At 38.8% G+C, this 25,000-nt stretch overlaps 2 protein-coding genes and 1 long non-coding RNA gene across 4 annotated transcripts in view; 2 read left to right on the top strand and 1 right to left on the bottom strand.

Moving 5' to 3' along the window:
* The window catches only part of LOC139063653 (uncharacterized), a 1,021-nt gene extending 26 nt beyond the window's left edge, over positions 1-995 (top strand). Inside the window, exons 1-2 of the long non-coding RNA XR_011517027.1 lie at positions 1-206; positions 772-995. The exon at positions 1-206 is cut by the window's left edge and continues 26 nt beyond it. This is a non-coding gene — a long non-coding RNA (uncharacterized lncRNA). The remainder of the gene's footprint in view (positions 207-771) is intronic.
* Positions 1-25,000, bottom strand: part of rassf2b (Ras association domain family member 2b) — a 128,968-nt gene that overhangs the window by 69,250 nt on the left and 34,718 nt on the right. The window lies entirely within an intron of this gene.
* On the top strand, positions 16,020-24,563 carry LOC129155801 (sterile alpha motif domain-containing protein 3-like). Its single transcript, XM_054735534.2, has 6 exons — positions 16,020-16,215; positions 16,355-17,352; positions 19,353-19,422; positions 21,464-21,641; positions 22,388-22,553; positions 24,474-24,563. The coding sequence occupies exons 1-5, from the start codon at positions 16,020-16,022 to the stop codon at positions 22,545-22,547; spliced, it is 1,602 nt and encodes a 533-aa protein (XP_054591509.2). The 3' UTR covers positions 22,548-22,553; positions 24,474-24,563.

Below are 25,000 nucleotides of genomic sequence, written 5' to 3'. Positions count from 1 at the left end.
CAACAAATACGGAAGAAAAATAGAAGCGACAAAACAAGAGAAACCCCGGACAAAAACCTCACGAGTATGGGAGCACTTCACTAGATGCCTTGAAAAGACCGGTGACCTACAAAATATGCAAAAACCATGGCACGACGGAAGCACGACGTCCCTAAGTGAACATTTGAGACGAAAACGTGGGGGCTGATGCAGCAGAGGAATGTCCGGTAAGTAACAGAAAATAAACAAGCTAACGCAGATCACATTTGGGACTTAGTGTTAGCTGAGTTCGTTATAGTGGATGTTAAACATGTTTTTTTTTTGCCGCGTCAGTTTACGGTGTTCTACTTCTGATTGACTAGATGCAATCGTGAATCTCCTCCGTGTTGTGAATCATGCGCTTGCCAAATTTAGCACGTCTGTTTATAAGAATGTTCTCGTTAAGAGAAAAACGGCACAAACCCATAACTGTGTTCCTCATTCAAAAAATGACAACTTTCTCGGAGAAAAATATACAGACGAGCTGTGTCCAGGTGAATATAACGCGGCATAGTTGTACGCTTTCAATTTTTAAATACAGGAGAAATTCAGAAAGTCCTTTTTTTAACTATTAAAAGGCTGTTTTACTATCTAACGCTGTAAAACGCCTCACAACACATTTTTGTCAAAATAAATGATCACTGTATATTGTTAATTAATTCAAATAATGTAATATTGATTTAGTGTTGTAGTGTGTGTGCTGCTTTATTTTATATGTGTACTTAATTCAGTTTATTTGTGTTTCTTATGCAGAAAAAAACAAGCAACGATGGACAACTACATGGGGAACAAGACACTCACCCCCAGCAATGCATACCACTTACAAACTCTATTCCAGAGTCTACATTATTTTTTATGGAATTTACCTATTTTGATGCCAAAAAATTATTCTGGACTGATATTTTGCACTGTTTAGCTCATTTTACACTGCTGACTGTGGTCATGTGCAATAAAATAGATTGCAGTCAACTGCACAATTCTCTTATGTTTTTCTTTTTCTTAACTGAAATGTATTCATCACTTGTATAGGTTAAATAGCTAAACAATAACAAACCGATTAATCGAAAAAATAATCGACAGATTAATCGATTATGAAAATAATCGTTAGTTGCAGCCCTAATAGATAGATAGATAGATAGATAGATAGATAGATAGATAGATAGATACTGTAGATAGATAGATACTGTAGATAGATACTGTAGATAGATAGATAGATAGATAGATACTGTAGATAGATACTGTAGATAGATACTGTAGATAGATAGATAGATAGATAGATAGATACTGTAGATAGATACTGTAGATAGATAGATAGATAGATAGATAGATACTGTAGATAGATACTGTAGATAGATAGATAGATAGATGATAGATAGATGATAGATGATAGATAGATGATAGATACTGTAGATAGATACTGTAGATAGATAGATAGATACTGTAGATAGATACTGTAGATAGATACTGTAGATAGATAGATAGATAGATACTGTAGATAGATAGATAGATGATAGATAGATGATAGATAGATGATAGATAGATAGATAGATAGATAGATAGATAGATAGATAGATAGATAGATAGATAGATAGATAGATAGATAGATAGATAGATGATAGATGATGGATAGATGATAGATGATAGATAGATGATAGATAGATAGATACTGTAGATAGATACTGTAGATAGATAGATAGATAGATAGATAGATAGATAGATACTGTAGATAGATAGATACTGTAGATAGATACTGTAGATAGATAGATAGATAGATAGATACTGTAGATAGATACTGTAGATAGATACTGTAGATAGATAGATAGATAGATAGATAGATACTGTAGATAGATACTGTAGATAGATAGATAGATAGATAGATAGATAGATACTGTAGATAGATAGATAGATAGATAGATGATAGATAGATGATAGATGATAGATAGATGATAGATACTGTAGATAGATACTGTAGATAGATACTGTAGATAGATAGATAGATACTGTAGATAGATACTGTAGATAGATACTGTAGATAGATAGATAGATAGATACTGTAGATAGATAGATAGATGATAGATAGATGATAGATAGATGATAGATAGATAGATAGATAGATAGATAGATAGATGATAGATGATGGATAGATGATAGATGATAGATAGATGATAGATAGATAGATACTGTAGATAGATACTGTAGATAGATAGATAGATAGATAGATAGATACTGTAGATAGATACTGTAGATAGATAGATAGATAGATAGATAGATACTGTAGATAGATACTGTAGATAGATAGATAGATAGATGATAGATAGATGATAGATGATAGATAGATGATAGATACTGTAGATAGATACTGTAGATAGATACTGTAGATAGATAGATAGATACTGTAGATAGATACTGTAGATAGATACTGTAGATAGATAGATAGATAGATACTGTAGATAGATAGATAGATGATAGATAGATGATAGATAGATAGATAGATAGATAGATAGATAGATAGATGATAGATGATGGATAGATGATAGATGATAGATAGATGATAGATAGATAGATACTGTAGATAGATACTGTAGATAGATAGATAGATAGATAGATACTGTAGATAGATAGATAGATGATAGATAGATGATAGATAGATAGATGATAGATAGATGATAGATGATAGATGATAGATGATAGATAGATAGATAGATAGATAGATAGATAGATAGATACTGTAGATAGATAGATACTGTAGATAGATACTGTAGATAGATAGATACTGTAGATAGATAGATAGATAGATAGATAGATAGATGATAGATAGATGATAGATAGATAGATAGATACTGTAGATAGATAGATAGATAGATAGATACTGTAGATAGATAGATAGATAGATAGATAGATAGATAGATAGATAGATAGATAGATACTGTAGATAGATAGATACTGTAGATAGATACTGTAGATAGATAGATAGATAGATAGATAGATAGATACTGTAGATAGATAGATGATAGATGATAGATACTGTAGATAGATACTGTAGATAGATACTGTAGATAGATAGATAGATACTGTAGATAGATAGATAGATACTGTAGATAGATAGATAGATACTGTAGATAGATGATAGATAGATAGATAGATAGATAGATAGATAGATAGATAGATAGATAGATAGATAGATAGATAGATAGATACTGTAGATAGATACTGTAGATAGATACTGTAGATAGATAGATAGATAGATAGATAGATAGATAGATAGATACTGTAGATAGATACTGTAGATAGATAGATAGATAGATAGATAGATACTGTAGATAGATACTGTAGATAGATAGATAGATAGATGATAGATAGATGATAGATGATAGATAGATGATAGATACTGTAGATAGATACTGTAGATAGATACTGTAGATAGATAGATAGATACTGTAGATAGATACTGTAGATAGATACTGTAGATAGATAGATAGATAGATACTGTAGATAGATAGATAGATGATAGATAGATGATAGATAGATAGATAGATAGATAGATAGATAGATAGATAGATGATAGATGATGGATAGATGATAGATGATAGATAGATGATAGATAGATAGATACTGTAGATAGATACTGTAGATAGATAGATAGATAGATAGATACTGTAGATAGATAGATAGATGATAGATAGATGATAGATAGATAGATGATAGATAGATGATAGATGATAGATGATAGATGATAGATAGATAGATAGATAGATAGATAGATAGATACTGTAGATAGATAGATACTGTAGATAGATACTGTAGATAGATAGATACTGTAGATAGATAGATAGATAGATAGATAGATAGATGATAGATAGATGATAGATAGATAGATAGATACTGTAGATAGATAGATAGATAGATAGATACTGTAGATAGATAGATAGATAGATAGATAGATAGATAGATAGATAGATAGATAGATAGATACTGTAGATAGATAGATACTGTAGATAGATACTGTAGATAGATAGATAGATAGATAGATAGATAGATACTGTAGATAGATAGATGATAGATGATAGATACTGTAGATAGATACTGTAGATAGATACTGTAGATAGATAGATAGATACTGTAGATAGATAGATAGATACTGTAGATAGATAGATAGATACTGTAGATAGATGATAGATAGATAGATAGATAGATAGATAGATAGATAGATAGATAGATAGATAGATAGATACTGTAGATAGATACTGTAGATAGATACTGTAGATAGATAGATAGATAGATAGATAGATAGATAGATAGATAGATACTGTAGATAGATACTGTAGATAGATAGATAGATAGATAGATAGATAGATAGATAGATAGATAGATAGATGATAGATAGATACTGTAGATAGATACAATAGATAGATTAGACAGATAGATTAGACAGATAGATAGATAGATAGATGATAGATAGATAGATAGATACTGTAGATAGATAGATACTGTAGATAGATACTGTAGATAGATAGATAGATAGATACTGTAGATAGATACTGTAGATAGATACTGTAGATAGATAGATAGATAGATAGATAGATAGATAGATAGATAGATAGATAGATAGATAGATACTGTAGATAGATACTGTAGATAGATAGATAGATAGATACTGTAGATAGATAGATAGATAGATGATAGATGATAGATAGATAGATAGATAGATAGATAGATAGATAGATAGATAGATAGATAGATAGATAGATAGATAGATACTGTAGATAGATACTGTAGATAGATACTGTAGATAGATAGATAGATACTGTAGATAGATAGATAGATAGATAGATAGATAGATAGATACTGTAGATAGATAGATAGATAGATAGATAGATAGATAGATAGATAGATAGATAGATAGATGATAGATAGATGATAGATAGATGATAGATAGATAGATAGATAGATAGATAGATAGATAGATAGATAGATACTGTAGATAGATACTGTAGATAGATACTGTAGATAGATAGATAGATAGATAGATAGATAGATAGATAGATAGATAGATAGATAGATAGATAGATAGATAGATACTGTAGATAGATACTGTAGATAGATAGATAGATAGATAGATAGATAGATGATAGATAGATACTGTAGATAGATACGATAGATAGATTAGACAGATAGATTAGACAGATAGAGAGATAGATAGATAGATAGATAGATAGATAGATAGATAGATAGATAGATAGATAGATAGATAGATAGATAGATAGATATATAGATACTGTAGATAGATAGATACTGTAGATAGATACTGTAGATAGATAGATAGATAGATACTGTAGATAGATACTGTAGATAGATACTGTAGATAGATAGATAGATAGATAGATAGATACATAGATACTGTAGATAGATACTGTAGATAGATACTGTAGATAGATAGATAGATAGATAGATAGATAGATAGATAGATAGATAGATACTGTAGATAGATAGATACTGTAGATAGATACTGTAGATAGATAGATAGATAGATGATAGATAGATGATAGATAGATGATAGATAGATGATAGATACTGTAGATAGATACTGTAGATAGATACTGTAGATAGATAGATACTGTAGATAGATACTGTAGATAGATACTGTAGATAGATAGATAGATAGATACTGTAGATAGATAGATAGATGATAGATAGATGATAGATAGATGATAGATAGATGATAGATAGATAGATACTGTAGATAGATACTGTAGATAGATACTGTAGATAGATACTGTAGATAGATACGATAGATAGATTAGACAGATAGATTAGACAGATAGATAGATAGATAGATAGATAGATGATAGATAGATAGATAGATACTGTAGATAGATAGATACTGTAGATAGATACTGTAGATAGATAGATAGATAGATACTGTAGATAGATACTGTAGATAGATACTGTAGATAGATAGATAGATAGATAGATAGATAGATAGATAGATACTGTAGATAGATACTGTAGATAGATAGATAGATAGATAGATACTGTAGATAGATAGATAGATGATAGATAGATGATAGATAGATGATAGATAGATAGATAGATAGATAGATACTGTAGATAGATACTGTAGATAGATACTGTAGATAGATACTGTAGATACATACTGTAGATAGATGATAGATAGATGATAGATGACAGATAGATAGATAGATAGATAGATAGATAGATAGATAGATAGATAGATAGATTATACTGTAGATAGATACTATAGATAGATAGATGATAGATAGATGATAGATAGATGATAGATAGATACTGTAGATAGATAGATACTGTAGATAGATAGATACTGTAGATAGATACTGTAGATAGATAGATAGATACTGTAGATAGATACTGTAGATAGATACACTGTAAAAAATGACTGTGAATTACACAGTAATTTACTGTGTTTCTGTAAAGTAACTCACTGTGAATGTATTTAAAGTAAAATACTGTATAATTGACAGTAACTGTTGCAGTACTGTATAAATCACAGTAATAAATGCAATACTGTAAAACTTCACAGCAGACCAAGTTCTACTGTACTAAGTCACAGTAATATAATCACTACTGTAAGAAACAAAGCAAAAATTTACAGTAGTATGAAAATACTGCATAAATTATGGTAATACATGCAATACTTTAAAAATTCACAGCATATCAAGTCCTACTGCATTAAGTCACAGTAATATCATCACAACTGTAAAAAACAAAACAAGACTTTACAGTAATGGGAAATTATTGTATAAATCACTAATAAATACAATGCTGTATAAATTCACAGCAGATCAAGGTCTACTGTAGTAAGTCACAGTAACATATTCACTACTGTCAAAAACAGAGAAAGAAATTACAGTAGTGTGAAATTACTGCATAAATTATGGTAATACATGCAATACTTTAAAAATTCACAGCATACCAAGTTCTACTGCATTAAGTCACAGTAATATCATCACTACTGTAAAAAACAAAACAAGATTTTACAGTGATGTGAAATAATTGTATAAATCATTGTAATAAATACAATACTGTATAAATTCACAGCAGATCAAGTTCTACTGTAGTAAGTCACTGTAATATCATCACTACTGTAAAAAACAGAGAATTAAATTACAGTGGTGTGAAATAATTGCATAAGTTATAGTAATGAATGCAATACTGTATAATTCACAGCAGACCAAGTTCTACTGTTGTAATTCACAGTAATATAATTACTACTGTAAGAAAAAAAATGCAAACATTTACAGTAGTGTAAAATTACTGCATAAATTATGGTAATACATGCAATACTTTATAAATTCACAGCATACCAAGTTCTACTGTAGTAAGTCACAGTAATATAATCACTACTGTACAAAACAAAACAAGATTTTACAGTGGTGAGAAATTTCACAATGACTTATTGTGTACTGGATAAAAACATACTGCAGAAATTCACAATAATAATTTAAATTCACAGTAACATGTGTACCATAGGGAATTGCAGTACCTATTACAGTACTGTAGAAATTCACAATAATATATTGGAATTTAAAGCAACATATTATTTATTGTTGTAACAACATGTAAATACTTTAAAAGCTCACAGTAACCATTACAGTATACTGTTGAAATTCAGTTACATATTGTGTACTATAGAAACCTCAACCAGCTGTAAAATGTCACAGTAACTCATCACGTACTGTGTAAAACTACAACCAAAGGTAATTTCAGAGTGACATCGTGTACTTCGGGAAACCACATCAAGCAACATGATACTGTAAAAATGCACAGTAATTGTTTTAATTGTACAATGTATTTTTAAGTAATTATAGCAACCAGTATATTACTGTAAAGATTTGCAGTAACATCATATATAACCATTGGGTATAGCCTCTCCCTGGGCTGCCACCTTACCGTGGTGGAGGGGTTTGAGTGTCCCAATGATCCTAGGAGCTAAGTTGTCTGAGGCTTTATGCCTCTGGTAGGGTCACCCATGGCAAACAGGTTCTAGGTGAGGGATCAAAGAGCAGCCTGAAGACCTCTTATGATGAATAAATTCAATGGAAACTGTGTACCCTTGCTCGGACGTGGGTCACCGGGGCCCCCCTCTGGAGCCAGGCCTAGAGGTGGGATACGTTGGCGAGCCCGGCCGGTCACAGCCCGAAGAGGAAACGTGGGTCCCCCTTCCCATGGGCTCACCACTCATGGGAGGGGCCAAAGGGGTCGGGTGCAGCGTGTGACGGGTGGTAGTCGAGGGCGGGGGTCCTTGGCGGTCTGCTCCTCGGCTAAAGAAGCTGGCTCTTGGCACATGGAATGTCGCCTCTCTGGTGGGGAAGGAGCCTGAGTTGGTGTGTGAGGTTGAGAGATTCTGACTAGATATAGTCGGTCTCACCTCAACGCATGGCTCTGGCTCTGGAACCAGTTTCTTTGAGAGGGGTTGGACACTCTACCACTCTGGAGTTGCTCCCACTGAGAGGCGCCGAGCAGGGCATACTAGTTGCCCCCCATCTTGGTGCCTGTACGTTGGAGTTTACCCCGGTGAATGAGAGGGTATCATCCCTCCGCCTACGTGTGGGGGGGACAGGTTCTGACTGCGGTCTGTGCTTATGCACCAAACTACAGTTCAGACTACCCACCCTTTTTGGAGACCTTGGAGGGGGTGCTGGAGAGTGCTCCTTCCAGTGACTCCCTCTTTCTGCTGGGGGACTTAAACGCTCATGTGGGCAACAACAGTGAGACCTGGAGAGGTGTGGTTGGGAGGAACGCCCCCCCTGATCTGAATTCGAGTGGTGTTTTGTTGTTGGACTTCTGTGCCAGTCATTGATTGTCCATAATGAACACCATGTTCAAACATAAAGGTGTCCATATGTGCTCTTGGCACTACGATACCTTGGCCTCAGCTCGATGATCAACTTTGTTGTTGTTTCATCTGACCTGTGGCCGTATGTCTTGGACACTCAGGTGAAGAGAGGGGCGGAGCTGTCAACTGACCACTACCTGGTGGTGAGTTGGCTCAGATGGTGGGGGAGGATGCCGGTCAGACCAGGCAGGCCCAAACGTATCGCAAGAGTATGCTGGGAAACCCTGGCAGAGTCTCCTGTCAAAAGGAGCTTCAATTCTCATCTCCAACAGAACTTCCAAAATGTTCCAGGGGAGGCGGGGGACATTGAGTCTGAATGGACCCTGTTCTGTGCCTCCATTGTTGAGGCGGCTGACCGGAGCTGTGGTCGCAGGATCGTCGGTGCCTGTCGTGGTGGCAACTCCCGAACCCGCTGATGGATACCGGTGGTTAGGGATGCTGTCAAGCTGAAGAAAGAGTCCTATCAGGCCTTTTTGGCCTGTGGGACTCCAGAGGCAGCTGACGAGTACTGACGGTCCAAGCGGAACGCGGCTTGGGTGGTCGTTGAGGCAAAAACCTGGGCGTGGGAGGAGTTTGGTGAGACCATGGAGCAAGACTTCCGTATGGCTTCAAGGAGATTCTCGTCCACCATCCGGCGCCTTGGGGGGGTGGGGGGTGGGGTGGAGCAGTGCGCTACCAACACTATTTATAGTGGGGACGGTGTGCTGCTGACCTCTTACTCAGGACGTTGTGGATCGGTGGGCAGAATACTTCGAAGACCTCCTCAATCCCACCGACATGTCTTCCAGTGAGGAAGCAGAGTCTGGGGACTTTGAGTTGGGCTCTCAAATCTCTGGTGCTGAGGCCACTGAGGTGGTTAAAAAGCTCCTCTGTGACAAGGCCCCAGGGGTGGATGAGATCCGCCTGGAGTTCCTTAAGGCTCTGGATGCTGTGGGGCTGTGTTGGCTGCAATATCGCGTGGACATCGGGGGCAGTTCCACTGGACTGGCAGATTGGGGTGGTGGTTCCCTTATTTTAAAAGGGAGACCGCAGGGTGTGTTCCAACTACAGGGGATCACACTCCTGAACATTCATGGTAAGGTCTATTCAGGGGTTCTGGAGAGGAGGGTCCGTCGGATTGTTGAACCTCGAATTCAGGAGGAGCAATGTAGTTTTCGTCCTGGCCGTGGAACACTGGACCAGCTCTATACCCTTAGGAGGGTCCTGGAGGGTGTGTCAGAATTTGCCCAACCAATTTACATGTGTTTTGTGGATTTGGAGAAGGTGTTTGACCACGTCCCTCTGGGGGCCCTGTGGGGGGTACTCCGTGAGTATGGGGTACCAGGCCCTCTGATACGGGCTGTTAGGTCCCTGTATGACTGGTGTCAGAGCTTGGTCCGCATTGCTGGCAGTAAGTCGGGCTCGTTCCCAGTAAGAGTTGGACTCCGCCAAGGCTGCCCTTTGTCACCGATTCTGTTCATAACCTTTATGGAAAGGATTTCTAGGCGCAGCCAAGGTGTGGAGGGCATCCGTTTTGGTGGCCTGAGGATCAGTTCTCAGCTTTTTGCAGATGATGTGGTCCTGTTGGCTTCATCAGAACGTGATCTTCAGCTTTTGCTGGAGCGGTTCGCAGCCGAGTGTGAAGCAGCTGGGATGAGAATCATCTCCTCTAAATCTGAGACCATGGTCTTGATTTGGAAAAGGGTAGAATGCCTTCTTTGGCTCAGGGATGAGGTCCTACCCCAAATGGAGGAGTTTAAGTATCTCGGGGTCTTGCTCACGAGTGAGGGAAAACTGGAGCGTGAGAACGATAGGCGGATTGGTGCTGCATCTGCAGTGATGCGGGCGTTGTACCAGTCTGTCGTAGTGAAGAGAGAGCTGAGTCAGAAGGCGAAGCTCTCCATTTACCGGTCGATCTACGTTCCTACCCTCACCTATGGTCACGAGCTTTGGGTAGTGACTGAAAGAACGAGATCGCGGATAAAAGCGGCCAAAATGAGTTTTCTCCGCAGAGTGGCTGGGCTCTCCCTTAGAGACAGGGTGAGAAGCTCTGTCATTCGGGAGGGGCTCGAAGTAGACCCGCTGCTCCTCCACATGGAGAGCAGCCAGTTGAGGTGGCTCGGGCATCTGGTCAGGATGCCTCCTTGACGCCTCCCTGGTGAGGTTTTCCGGGCACGTCCAACTGGGAGGAGGCCTAAAGGTAGACCCAGGACACGGTGGAGGGACTATGTCTCTCACCTGGCCAGGGAACGCCTTGGGATTCCCCCGGAGGAGCTGGCCCAAGTGGCTGGGGAGAGGGAAGTCTGGGCCTCTCGACTTAGGCTACTGTCCCTGCGACCTGACTCCAGATAAGCGGGTGAAAATAGATGGATGGATGGGTGTTATAGTAACCTGAATGGTACTACAGAAATATCTAGTAATATGACATTTCCAGTAACATATTGTGTACTTTAGGACATGAAAGCAATGGTTAGGAATGGCTCCCTTTGTTTCAAAGTTAAACATCAAAACAGACAACACTGTCAAACAGGTTTTTCTTAATATCAAAATTGAGTATAATCATGTGGGGGGCTAAGGCCATTACTTGGTCTGAGTTTGGCTTCAGTGGGGTCAAAGGTCACCACAATGTGCAAAAAATCCCCTTTATGAAATTTTAAATGACAAAATGTAGGGAAAATGAATAACTCCCAAACTTTTTGACCTAAGGAGCTGAAATTTTAATGTCTAGATTGTGGTGCTCGAGCCATACACTGTGCAAATTTTTAGACTCGCAGCACCTTGGGAAGTGTCAAAAGTCACAGAGGTCAGCCATTGAAGTGGCCTTTTGGCCTGCTTTTGTCTAACAACTCAACACAACTCATGCGTTGAGATTTAAACATGAAATCTGAGTATGTTGCTTATCAAACGTACTTTACCCGCATATCTCGGTGCAGTTATGATGGGACCTCTGGGGGTCTACTTGGCCTTCCAAAGTTCTTGCAGAGTTATGTTTTGGGGTGATTGATAGGGTCTCTTCACAAGCCAACAGGCAAAGCTTCAAACAATTTGAAAAACTGACTTTTAACTCTATGGGTTAGCTGATGCCGTTACGTCTACGCTTTTATATGCTGTTATGTTTTTATTGTTTGTTTCTTAAACTTTTTACTGGTTTTATATGTTTTTATTTTTATTGTACAGCACTTTGGTGGCATGTTTCATGCCTGTAAGGAGCTTTCTAAATAAAGGTGATTGACTGATTGATCGATAAGATTATTCTAAAGCGACCCCTGGGGATCATCTGACCTGAGTCTGGGGTCAAAGGTTGCTGCGTGGCAGCCAAAATGTATTTCTTTGAAATTTGAATTTAGAAAATGGTGGGAAAATGAATAACTTTAAAACTATTTGACCTATGAGGCTGAAATTTGTGTAGAATAGAATAGAATAGAATAGAATAATCCTTATGTCCCACAATGTGGATATTGAGTCATAGCAGCTAGTTTGTAAAGTAAATGTTTTGCTCCAAGTTAAATATTCAGATTACAAACTAAATACGTTGGTGTGACCTAATTATTTAATTTGTAAAATAAGCATTTAAGTCTAAATTAAACATTTGGCTTGTAATATTATTATTTAGCTGGAAACTTTAACATTTATAAATGTTTGAATAATCATGGTGAAAATATTACTTAGAAAAATGAACCACCTATTTTTTACCTTCTTCTAGTTTAACTTAATTGCTGCAAAAATTATGTTTGATTTTAAATGGCACCACACAGATATGTGCAGAAATAAAAATTATTAATACTTTAAACTATTATTCACAGCATTTTAACCTATTAAAATTTTAATTATATTTCAGTTGATTGCATTTTGCTGCTTCCACCAAGTCTCAGAATTAGTTTTCTGAATTATACCGTACCAAATATAATTTTTTTCTACAGTCTTTGTATTAAACCCAGTTACTAGGAACTACTTTTTCTTCTGCCTTCCACAGTACAACTCATTAACTATTCAGGAAAACGGTCAGATCAGATAGATAATAATATTAACTGCATTTTGCGATGTAGGTGATGACTAACATGCAGTTACTGTTATTTATAAATGGTGTATTTTACTGGTAATTCATCTCGAGTCCCAGTATTCATGCGCTCATGCCCGGGAAAGCACCTGGCTCACGTGATCACGGTTCACAAGCTGTAGCCAGCGCCGCTGGGCTGCTCATTGGTCCAGCCGACAATTGCGCGGCAGTCTTTGGCGGTGTTCTAACCGGTTCTAACCGAACAGCGGCAAGAAAGAAAAAGAACAAGAGGAAAGAACTTCAGCTGCAGGAATAAAGGGATTCGCAACGTTCTCCAGTCTGCTGCAGGACGACGAAGACTGTTTTCTCGACGTAGATGCGTGGAGCATCACTGCATGTAAGTGTCCTTTCTCTTTACTGACTTTTAGTCAAACATTGCTTGCTCAGACTAGTCACCGATATTTGAGAAAGGATAAGTTTGAGTTAACTGCCGTTCTGGTTCAAAATGTCTTACACGTGTACTGTTTGTAAATTCAAAGCTGTGTCAACTCCCGCATTTATTCGACATGTTAAAATGCACAGAAATGTCGCTAACATTAGATTTCACTGTGGCTATGCAAATTGTCCTTCTGCTTTTTCAACAGTAATTGCTCTTCAAAAGCATATGTACAGAGTTCATACGACCACAGTTAAATCAAGGGCGCAAACGCAAGGACATGCTTTGGCTTTGTCATGCAAATTTGAGGGGTGTACCTTTGTGTCAGAGTGTGTAGCAACCTTATGGGAGCATCTGCAGCTACACAAGTCAGGTGGGACAAAAGTGCCTTGCCCCTTTGATAACTGTCCAAAGACTTTTTCTGTCCGTTCATCTTTCACCTCACACATCAGTCTGAAACACAAAGCAATAATTTGCACCTCTATTGCTGCTGCTGCCAGCACAGCTAGCTCGATGGACACTGAAATGACTAAAACAGCTCAACCAGGTTTACATGACAATCGTGAAGCAGAAGTGTTGGATGGTGACACTGAATTAGATGAGAATGAGTTCATGACCAGTTTGGCCTTGTTCTATCTCCAGATGCAGGCTAAAATGCTGCTGCCTACCAGCGTGATTCAAAAAATAATTGAAGAGTTCCAGCAGGTGCACAGTTCAAGCACAGCCCATCTTTTGTCTAAGCTGCATCAAGATTTGACTCAGTTAAATGTGCCTGAAAATGAAATCAGAAATCTCATTGATAATCTGTCAAAAAACTACCTGATGAAAAGATGCAATGAAGGAGTTTTTAGAAGTGATCAAACACGGAAAACGCTTTTCAAGCGTGAATTCAATTATGTTGAGCCAACAGCGATTTACCTGGGTATTGACAGAAATGGAAAAGAGAGATTTTGCCAGTATGTGTCTATTAAAGAGACACTCAAGGCATTACTTAGCCAAGGATCAGTTCAAGAGCAATATCTCCAAGCAAAATCTGAAACATCAACTCCTGATTTCCTCGAAGATCTGAGAGATGGTAAAATCATAAAAAACAATAAATTATTAAATGAATCACCATCCTCAGTAGGTATAATCTTATATCAAGATTCATTTGAAGTTGCTAACCCCCTTGGTTCTGGCAGAAAGAAGCACAAGATCTTGGCTATGTATTTGACGCTAGCAGAAATCACGGCACACAACAGGTCTTCCGTTGACCAAATGCAACTAGTTTTGTTGTGCAGGGAGGAGGACTTCAAATTTTTTGGCCAAGAAAAGGTATTTTGTGCTGCAGTTAATGACCTGAAAGAAATTGAAGACAGTGGTATTCATGGTCCTAGAGGGAATAATGTGAGGGGTACTGTTTTGGCCATAACAGGAGATAATCTAGGATCTCATTCCATTGGAGGTTTTACTGAAAACTTCAGTAGAAGCAGATACTTTTGCAGATATTGCCTCATTGACAGGGAAACCTGGGAGCAATCTCCAACAAAACCTGGTTCAGCTAGATCAGTAGAGACCTACAAAAACTGTGTGGCAGAGGGGGAAATGGCATACGGGGTAAAGTTTGACTCTGTGTTCAATCAGCTGAAGTATTTTCATGTTTGCCAGCCAGGCCTCCCTCCATGTCTGGGTCACGATCTGTTTGAAGGGATTGTTTCTGTTGATCTTGCTCTATATATAAAGCACTTAGTAAAGATTGAGAAACAGTTCACATATAACCACATAAACAGGATAATATCACATTTCCCCTACAAAGGCAGCGATGCCAACAATAAACCATGTGAGGTAAAAGCAGATGGCGAAAAGCTTGGTGGCCATGCTGCTCAGAACTGGTGCCTCTTGCGTCTCCTTCCTGTAATGGTTGGGGACAGAATAAAAAATCCCCTTGAAAATGATGTTTGGCAGTTGTGTCTCAAGTTGAGAGAGGTTGTTGAGCTAATATGTGCACCGAAGATCCACAAAAACCAAGTTGCATATCTTCAGATGCTTATTGAGGAGTACCTTGAAATGAGAAGAAAAAAATTCCCAGGAAATTCACTGCAACCCAAACATCATTACCTTGTTCACTACCCTGCGCTTATCCTCCATTTTGGTCCACTTATTCGATTATGGACGCTGCGTTTTGAAAGCAAGCACAGTTATTTTAAACAGTGTGCAAGGAAGCTTCATAATTTTAAAAATCTCTGCAGCACTTTAGCTGAAAGACACCAGTTGCTGCAAGCTTACTTGCTTGCTGGCAGATTCTTTCCGCCATTGCTTCAAATAGGGGAATCCATGAAGTTCCATGACAAACTCTACCAGATCGCAATACAGAGAGCTGCCAGTCTCCGTGTCCTTCATCCAGAGAACACTTTTGAAACAGCCTCTGTTACATTTAAAGGGACGCTGTACCAAAGAGGCATGGTTATTGTTGTCAACCAAAATGACACAGGCTACAAGTTTGGGAAAATTGTGCTCATACTGATTAATCAGTCATGTGTGTATGTTGTTGTTGAGCTGTACCAGTCAGTCCGTGTTTTGGATCTCGGTGTACACTGTCTACAAAACAGTCATGATGCTCATTACGAGTGTGTGTCTATGGACAGTCTTGCAGACTACTATCCATTGGCCACATATAATCAGTTTAGTCTGAACTTGATTGCCTTGCACCATTCAGTGTGTTACAGGTAAAAGACATGGACTCCATTGAGCATGAAATACAGAGCGTGCTACCACAGCTACAGAGAGAGAAGGTGGAAGCAGTGATTCACGAGTTTGAAACCACATTGGGTGTGGAAGGGCCAGATGATCTTCAGTTTATCAAAGAGGCAGACATCAGTCACCTACTATCGCCCATTCAGTGCAGAAGATTGATTAATTCTTTCAAAAGTCGTAAGCTGTCTCAATTAGCCTACATGTTTATGTTCACTGCTATTGTATTTTGATGATAATGACTATTAAGATGAAAAATGTTGGAATGAAACAAAATTAACCATTATGTTTTTTGTGCCTATGTCAATTTGTTATGCAGATCCAAAAAGTCCTCAGCCTATCACCTCCTCACCCGTTTCTTCCCCCTCTAGCTCATTTTCAAATGAGCCTTACACCAGTCCATTAACCAGTCCACAAGGACACAGCAAATGGGTAGACGGTTTTCAGGTGCAATGGGACAAAATGAGGCCCGCTCTCAAAAGAGCCATTGATGATGGTAATCGTCCAGAGCCAGGGGATCGCAGACACATGGTGAAAGTCATTGTTGATTCCATGAGAGAACACTGCTTGAACCAGACACGAAAAGACTGCACAACAGTAGCAAAAGCTATAACTCAGATGTATCCTGGCAGCTTTTTAGATAAAACAGATGAGGGAGAAATTATTGGATGTGGATACTTCACTTTACTGCAGCAGCTGAAAACCAGAGTTGAATATGTTAACAGAGACAACACACTCTCCCGCCTGAGGAGGCCCAGAAGGTCAGACACAAGTGATGATGACCAGCCGCCACCAACTGCCAAATGTGCTAAAATCGACAGTTATGGTTGTATTAACTGGCAGCCACAGGAGTATCCAGAGGGGGAAACGGCTCAATCACTAGAAGAAAAGAGGAAAGAAATGATAGATATTTTTACTCAAGATGGACCAAAGGCAGCTGAGAGAGGAAGGGTAAAGGAACTTATGACAAACACATATTCAAAACAGCGAGAAGACATCAATGCTGACCCACCTCCCAGCATTCTGGACATAAGTAAACGGTGGCCATTTCTCCTGTCTTGGAAGCTCTTACTTTCCCACTTCACTACCCTGACTGGTGTTGACCTGTACACCAGACTGAAGGATGACATGGATAAAAAGGGGAAGAGGCTCCTGGAGTACTTCGGATGTCAGGTGATGAGTTGGACCAAGGAAGTTAAAGCTCTTCTGAAAGATGCTTTAAAGGCAAACCGAGAGGGCACAGATGGTCTTGCAGCACTCCTGGTGATGATGACCCATTTCAAGGAAGCAGAGGACGCCCTTTTCATCCTTGCTGATGTAAGTTATTATATTGGTCTTAAATAATTCTTAATGTAAAAAGTTCTTTGTTAATTGTAAATAGGGATGCACCAATACACTTTTTTTCACTTTTGACACCATTATCTGAGATTTAGTATCAGTCGATATTGCTCAATTTGTGAATCAAACCTTCCCGGAACGCAAATACTGGGGGGGCGGGGGGGGGGGGGGGGGGGGGTGTTTCCGCTGGAGTTTTTGACAATTAAAATTGCGCCCACATTTTCTAAGTTAACACAACTCCTTTGACAACAGTAGTTTCAGCATCTTTACTGTCCCCCTGCTTTAGCACTCTCCCCTCCCCCTACGCAGCGGCCGCACAGGTGCTCCTGTCAGAGTTCCTGCTGCTCTAAACATTAAAATAATTATTTCATTTTCTGTTCCTCACGTCTGATTACCTTCAATGGTGTCTGAAGTTGCAACCACCAGGTACAAAAACTAACTTGTTTTCATTTGACTATTTTCTGTCCTGTCTGTTTATTATCTTCCTGCATCTACTCTCAATCCTAAAGAGAAACTGCTACCTGGGTTCATATATATTCACCTTATGAGTTACCTTTGAACTGCAGTTCTAAAAGATCTACCGACCGCAAAAACAGCAGTCTGCGCACCAGCCACACTGGTGATGAAGTCACCGGAGGACAAAACAGGTGATGCGCTCCGCTCCACAGCAGCGAAAAGCATCAGGCACAAATAACAGACAGAAAACATAAAAGGAAATGAGCCGACATGAACGATCGCGTGTTAAATTTGTTTTTGAGGTGGTGACACCTAATTGGATAATGTTACTGTGGCCGTGCTCAGGACGCAGATGTCTGGAGCACATCAACGATCAGAGCTTTGCACCTATAATCTCCGGAGAGTCTGCATGAATAATGTAATATCAGTAGAACCAGGATCGTTTTCGGGCTCCCCTGGGTGTGTAAGCTGAGGGCTTCCAGGGGAGCCTGTCTTCTTTTGGGGTGAGTCGGGGTCCCTTCAGCTGACCCGTAGTTCAAACCATGCGTATAGCACAAGTTGGTTGCGCGAGTTGCCGGATCCTAGCAGACAGTTGCCAGAACGGTCCTTTGAAAATAAGACAGTTCCTGGATCTTGTTCCGGCGAGATCCGGCTCAAATTAAGCCCTGGTCGATATTGATCTCATACCGATACAAAAATCCAACACTTTATTGCATAATGAACTACATATGAAAAAGACTGCACTGCAAAAACTGATTTCTAAGAAAGTAAAAACACTCCTTTTTAAACATTTTTCTTTTTAGTCCAAACAGATAAAAAAAAATCCCCAGAAAAATAACATTACTTAAAAATAGCTAAACATTCTTTACTATGATCCAGATTTTCTAGTTTTGAGTAAAAAAAAAATCTGCCAGAGAGGTAAGCGGTAAGAGGTAAAAAGTTGCTTGGCTATAATTTGTAAAACTAGCAAATAAATTGATTGTTTTTTTACTTAACTTGAGCAAAACCTTGCGAGACTTCATAACTGCTGCCTTTTAACTATGAACTGCTTTAAATTCCCTCCAAATTGACGGTCAGTCAAAACAACGGAAAATTTGCAATACGTACTGGAACAGAGCACGTTGCTCTTTTGCCGCTGACCGCTCCTGCATGTCGCCTCCTGTGGGTCGAACCCTTAATGAACACTAGAAATCCAAGAGGCCTTTGCAGCGCTTTGCTGCCCGGGCCTAATTAAAAGACAACTTAGATGTGTTTTTCCTTTTTCTTTCTCATTCTAATGCTTTACTGGAGTATTAGATCGAGAGCAAAATAATGTGATCAAAGCATCCCTAGTTGTTCCATTTTGCGTTTTGTCCTGTTCTCTCTGAGCCTCAGTGGATATACCAGGGACTGTCTTCTACATTTGCCAATTGTAAAACTTAAAAAGGAGTCTGTTAAGCTGTGTTAAACACTGTTTACTGTGTTTTTATTTATTTATTTTGTAAAAAGTTTAATTGTGCATTTTGTTCATCTCAATTCATCAGGTTACAACAACTCCTGCTGATGCAGAGGAACAGTTCGTCCTCCCAAGCACCCCAAGGCTCATCGCACTTGGTAAAACTGTCATTTAGTAAAAGCAGATATTAGGGCTGTCGCGGTAACCGCAAAAATGAAATATCGCGATATGAAGAAGCCCACCGCGCTGCATCATGCGCCACCGCGATTACTGAACTTGGTTCAACTCAATGATGCATGTTGAGAAGGATGGCTGCACTGGTATCAAAACGAAACGTTACTTCGCTCCTGTGGGAGCACTTTGGTTTTCAGTACGTCAGCTGCTGCGCAGCCAGAGTCCTTGGCCGAGACAGAGTTGCCACCAGCGGCAAAAAATAAATAAATAAATGCTCGGAGACCTGCTGAAGTCCCGGACAAGCACTGCTTCTGCAACCGTCCCGAAGAGAGTTTGAGCCGAGCTGGAGCTCACTCGCTACCTGCAGGAGGAACACATCCACCCTAAAGAAACCCCCCTGACATGGTGGAGCAACAACCGGGAGAGATTCCCTTTGCTCGCCAGAGTCGCACGCAAGTACGTGTGCGTTAGTGCAACGAGCGCACCATCCGAGAGGGTTTTCAGTGTTGCTGCAAATGTTGCCACCCCTCTCAGATCCTCTCTCAAACCGTATATGGTTAACATGCTGGTTTTCCTTGTGGGTAACAAGGACGTGACCGAGCTATAAATCACCGTCATTCGTGTGTGTGAAAGTGAGATGATAGTGCGCCCGCCCCCCGGCGCGCGCGCGCACGGTACATGTAATTTTTTATGCTTGATTTTAAACAACTAAACAAAATGGGGACTTGTTTCTTATTTGTTAGATGCTGCAGCCAAATTTGCATTTAAAAGTTTAACCTCCTGAATTTTGTTGTTTTTAAGTTCAGTCGGACTCCGACTGTCAGAGAAACAAACGTTACTGCGATCTGTGTTGTTACTGCCCTTTGATCTGCATTCAGTAAAGTGTTATAAAAGAAGGCACGGCAATTTTTAACCTTTTTTAAATGTGTAAACATTATGTTTAGATAGTACTGCAATAAAAAAAGGGCTGCAATAATATCGCACACCGCAATATTAAGCCACCCTGAATCACCGCAGGAGGAATTCCTCAACCGCGACAGCCCTAGCAGATATAGAAAAATAAATCCTAAGTTGACATTAAGACTAGTGAGGAAGTGTCATTACTGCAGTGCCCGGGGAGAACATTCCAACAATGACTTGGTTGGCTGGGGACGAGACAATGATCATCCCCAGCCAACCTCCTGCCCACTCAGCCACAGCAACACTTTGCCAGGAAAGAGGGTTTGCGAAGCAGATCGCTCACGATATTTGTGTGCTGCCTGCTTTTCCTCTATTCACATCAGGCACAAAGTTTTCCGTCGCAATCAACAAGCGCTTCTGCTCAGCTGTTGCATTTCTTTTTTTACTATGTTTACCAGGTATTAGCCCCCATTTACTGCTCTTTTCCTGTTTAAAAACACCCCGCGTGCCTTTGCTGTTCTGTGTGTGCACACGCACACACCCTACCTATTTATATCTTCGGAAACTGCGCCGATCCTGCTCAGCTCTTGTGTAATTAGACCAATTCCTTTAAAATTGGGTTCGTAAATAACTTTGTGTTTTTGGTATGAAACAATGCTACTGTATATATTTATCTTTGAATTAAACGTATTTGTTTATCTAAGCAAAACAGGTTCTCCCCCTCCCCATAGTTCAGCCTACACTGCGGGAATGGGTGTGTTTAATTTTCATCTCTAGTCTGTTTAGATACACAAATATGATTGCATTTATCAATCGGTGTTTTAATTGAAAACTAGCTTTATTTTGTTAAATTTCATGGCCTGCCTCTTCTGTCTTTGACTTCCTGTCAGAACTGATGCAGCTCCCTTTCATAAAAAATAGAGCACACGCCAAAATAATTGCCACATGGCGTGAGCCTTCCCAGTGCTTCACAGCTGCTGTGAACGACACCATAAGTCAACAAGGGCGCCGAATAGAAGCGCTCTTTGTTCCACGATGCTTAGCATCACCTGTGTCTGATGTGAACTATGTATCAGACATTACTTATTTGTAATTCAATTGTTGTTTTATATTTGATTATTGCAGGAGACACTATGTGGTCTGCGAACAAGTGGATGCTATCCATAGAGGGCAGAGTTGTAATCCCACTTTTGCCTCCCATACCGGATTTTACAACTGCCTTGGCTGTCCTGTTTGCCAGTTTCTATGTATTCAACATAGAATATCAGGTGGAAGCAGTCACAACACTGGAATTCGTTCAGAGGTATTGCTAATAACATTCTAACTTAACTTTGAGCTACAATTAAATTCAAGTTTATTTACAAATATTTAGAAAAATCTTAGAACTCTTCATAGTGCTGAAAGAATAGTAATTTAAAATTAGAACAGTCGGACAATAACTAAAATCATTTGCTCATACAAATATGTTCATTCAGGACAATAAACGCTGTAAGTCTAAATATCCAATCGGCGCCAAAATCATTACTATGTTTTAGCTGCACCTTGACTCTAAAGCTGCTATTCGTAATCTGCAAAATAAACTAGCTTACTCACTCAGAACTCTCACCCCTCCTATCAAGTAGCAGTCCTAGGCCATGCCCCACTGAGGAAGTGCGGTGATGTTCTGCTGCAAAATGTGCTACAGGCATAATGAGTCATGGAGCCACGTACATGCAGAAGTCTGTTTGTCGGGTGGGATTGTTTAATCATTGGTTTTGGACCAATCCATGTTTTTGGCTGAAGTTTAGACAAAAGAACCACTTAATTATTTATGTTTTTCTTTAATCTCCACAAAATATTTCTAAGAATGTTGTGTTAAAATGTTAATAGGCATGAAAAAATCTGTTAGATTACTTATTTTGCAGATTAAAGATAGCAGCTTTAAATTTCTTATCCTTTCAAGTTGATTTCTATAAGCTTTTTGATCTGTTCTGAGAGGACTTTTGTTATGATGATGTGCTCACCAAACTGTCCATAAGTTATATTAACCTATATTTTCATTTCTATTAGGTTCCTTGCCAGGATCAATCCAAATTCCATCAAGTGCACAGCCAAGGTCCAGACGAGCAGAAAAACTGGCAGAACTGTGAAGAGAAAGACAACGGATATAAATCCACGCGTCGTTTCATTCATGAACGCCTTCTCTGCATTTGACTGGCAAAACAGCTAGCTTAAGGTGAGGTTCTGATACTGGTCACTACATCTATGAAGATGGGTTTGGTCTTTATTTGTCAAAAGTAGCGTAAACATATGGAGCCCATAAGGGGACATGAGCAACAAAAATATTGTGCGTACCAGTAATTTTCTCGTGCGCACAATTTAATAACTTGTGCGTAAGAGATACTTTATCATCAGCTAATAAAAGTTAAAAGCCAGATGTTTTTGTCAAAAATTGGAATAGACTTTAATCATGAGTTGTTGTAAGATCCACATCCCTACTGGCTATATTATTAGAATTATTCTCACAATCTATGACCTAATGCTTGGATGTGACCAGAGTGCTCATGCTGTAGGCTATGTGCGTTTGTAACAGATCATAGTCTTGGATTTGGAACTACAAAAACAAAGAAAAACGCTGAAATGAGGAAAAGCTGGCCAGAGAAATGGAATGTGCAACATTCCTTGGCACCCCTGGCTACTTTATGCAAAGAAACTTCATCTTCACTCATCACTACAGTTAATGGCATGCTACACTTGTAACGGGGTTGGGCGATTTGTATAATTTTTCCAACCTCCAATTGTCAGTCCAATAACTGACGATAGACGATACATTCGCAGATGTGTCTCTGAGCAACATAATCATGCACCGATTGAATTGTGAACAAAAAAGAAGCCCAATCATGGATATTTTAAATGGAAGCACAGTGCATAGATGTTTGATGGAAGAGAAATTTATATTCTTCCTACTTATTGTTTAATTTTGTATCTGGTCGAGTACGTCACAACGGTTGTTATAAACACCTTTATAGTGTTATAAAGAAGCCTCATCTTTGTTTCCCTGTGGCGCACACCATTGTGGTATTTTATTTTACTTAAATATTTTCTTGTTTTAACATAGGCGTTTGCACCTGGGCGCATTAGTGACTTAGCAGGACAAAATGAAGGGAGTGAAGCATCCTGTCAGAGACATTGAGGATCTTTGTGTCTCTGGGAGGAAGCGGAGCCACAAGTGAGCCTCGTGAGGAGAATGACGAACCTTATTGCAAAGCCAAATGCTACGGCTTTTTACATTACATTAGTGGTTATTTTGGTCTTGATAATGTCGACAATAATATCGTTTATTGTCAATAATTTGTTGAACAGCATTCCAGGTCAAGATGAACCTTAAATTAAATGAACCATGCAAGGATAAATTCTTGGGGAAAAGATTTTTATTTTCACACAGGGATTAAGGATGGGTGCCGAATAGAGTTGGCTATCGATTCAAATTTCAAGAGTCGATTTGATTAAGATTCTCAAGATTTAGAACCGATTATTGCAATTCAGTTCAATTTGATATATCCATTCAGGTCAGTGAACTCTTCTTCTTTTTTTTTGCTGTTACCTGACTATGTAGTTGTGCAGTATATTAAAATTGTAACATTCAACAACAAACTAATGAAATATTAGCAGTTTAAAATGGCTGTAAGGCCCAATCTCTCTCTCTCAGAATGTAACTTTTCACAAACAAGCTGTCTGAATCAGCAAACTGAACCAGGAACAGCCAACAGAAGTAAGATGTACACACAAATGCATCAACGGAACACAAACCTAGGGCATTATGAACAATAAGAAAGTAAGAATCCATCCAAAAGCTATGTGCACACACACACAAACACAAACACACTTATTTTTTGATTTTTATACTGGCCTCACTAAACACAAATGCTTTTTAACCATATTTGTCAGATATATTTTTTGGCTTGAACAGCTTCAGGGTTGACCTTCCCTTAAATGTAATCATTTGGTCCAAGAAAATGTCCATGTCTGGACCACAGATGGCTGGGATACGTGGAATATTCATTTGTGTTGCGCTCCTTGACTTCCATTGACTTCACATTCCCTCTTCATCTGTCTTAATTAGCTGAGTTTTTTATTGTGATTGTTTTATTTTCAGGATGTTGCTGTGGAGCAGCCCTACAGAACTGATGGACTGGGTGAGGGACCCTAAGAGGCAAGGAGTCTGTACCAAGAGTACAAATTTTTTTTTACATCGCGGTATGGAAAAATAGTGTTTTTTGTTGATATGTCAATGCCACTGTTTTGACTGTTTTAAGGTTATTGAGGTTCGTAATATTGCAATATGTTCACAACATGTTCTAGAAACACGATGGTGATCATGTATCATTATTTATCTGGATACTTCTATCCATTGTTTTAAGTAGTTTTTGTGTTCTTTGAATACACAAATGTTCACAGCATGTATACAAAAATGTTGACATGTTATTGCCTGTTTTTATAGATATGGCTATGGCTAGTTGTATTGTAATGTGTGTACAACATGTTCTAAGAACTTAATGATGATTATACTTTTTTGCCAATGTTATCTGTGGATATTTATATCCATTGTTATAGAAATAAATGGGCAAATGTAACTTTTGTTGTCCTAATTTATTTAGTAAGATACAGCATAACATAAATCAA

Source organism: Nothobranchius furzeri, chromosome 17 (assembly GCF_043380555.1).
Source record: "Nothobranchius furzeri strain GRZ-AD chromosome 17, NfurGRZ-RIMD1, whole genome shotgun sequence".
In the NCBI taxonomy this organism is placed as follows: domain Eukaryota; kingdom Metazoa; phylum Chordata; class Actinopteri; order Cyprinodontiformes; family Nothobranchiidae; genus Nothobranchius; species Nothobranchius furzeri.
The sequence above is the reverse complement of the archived record's forward strand: the minus strand, read 5'-3'. Positions and strand labels throughout refer to the sequence as shown.

What these genes read in the sequence shown, in the direction of transcription:
- LOC129155801 (XM_054735534.2), top strand. Translation starts at nt 16,020, where the DNA reads ATGGACTCCATTGAGCATGAAATACAGAGCGTGCTACCACAGCTACAG. An exon ending in CCCTTTTCATCCTTGCTGAT is followed by an intron (nt 17,353 to 19,352) that starts GTAAGTTATTAT and finishes TCAATTCATCAG; the next exon opens with GTTACAACAACTCCTGCTGA. An exon ending in CCCAAGGCTCATCGCACTTG is followed by an intron (nt 19,423 to 21,463) that starts GTAAAACTGTCA and finishes TGATTATTGCAG; the next exon opens with GAGACACTATGTGGTCTGCG.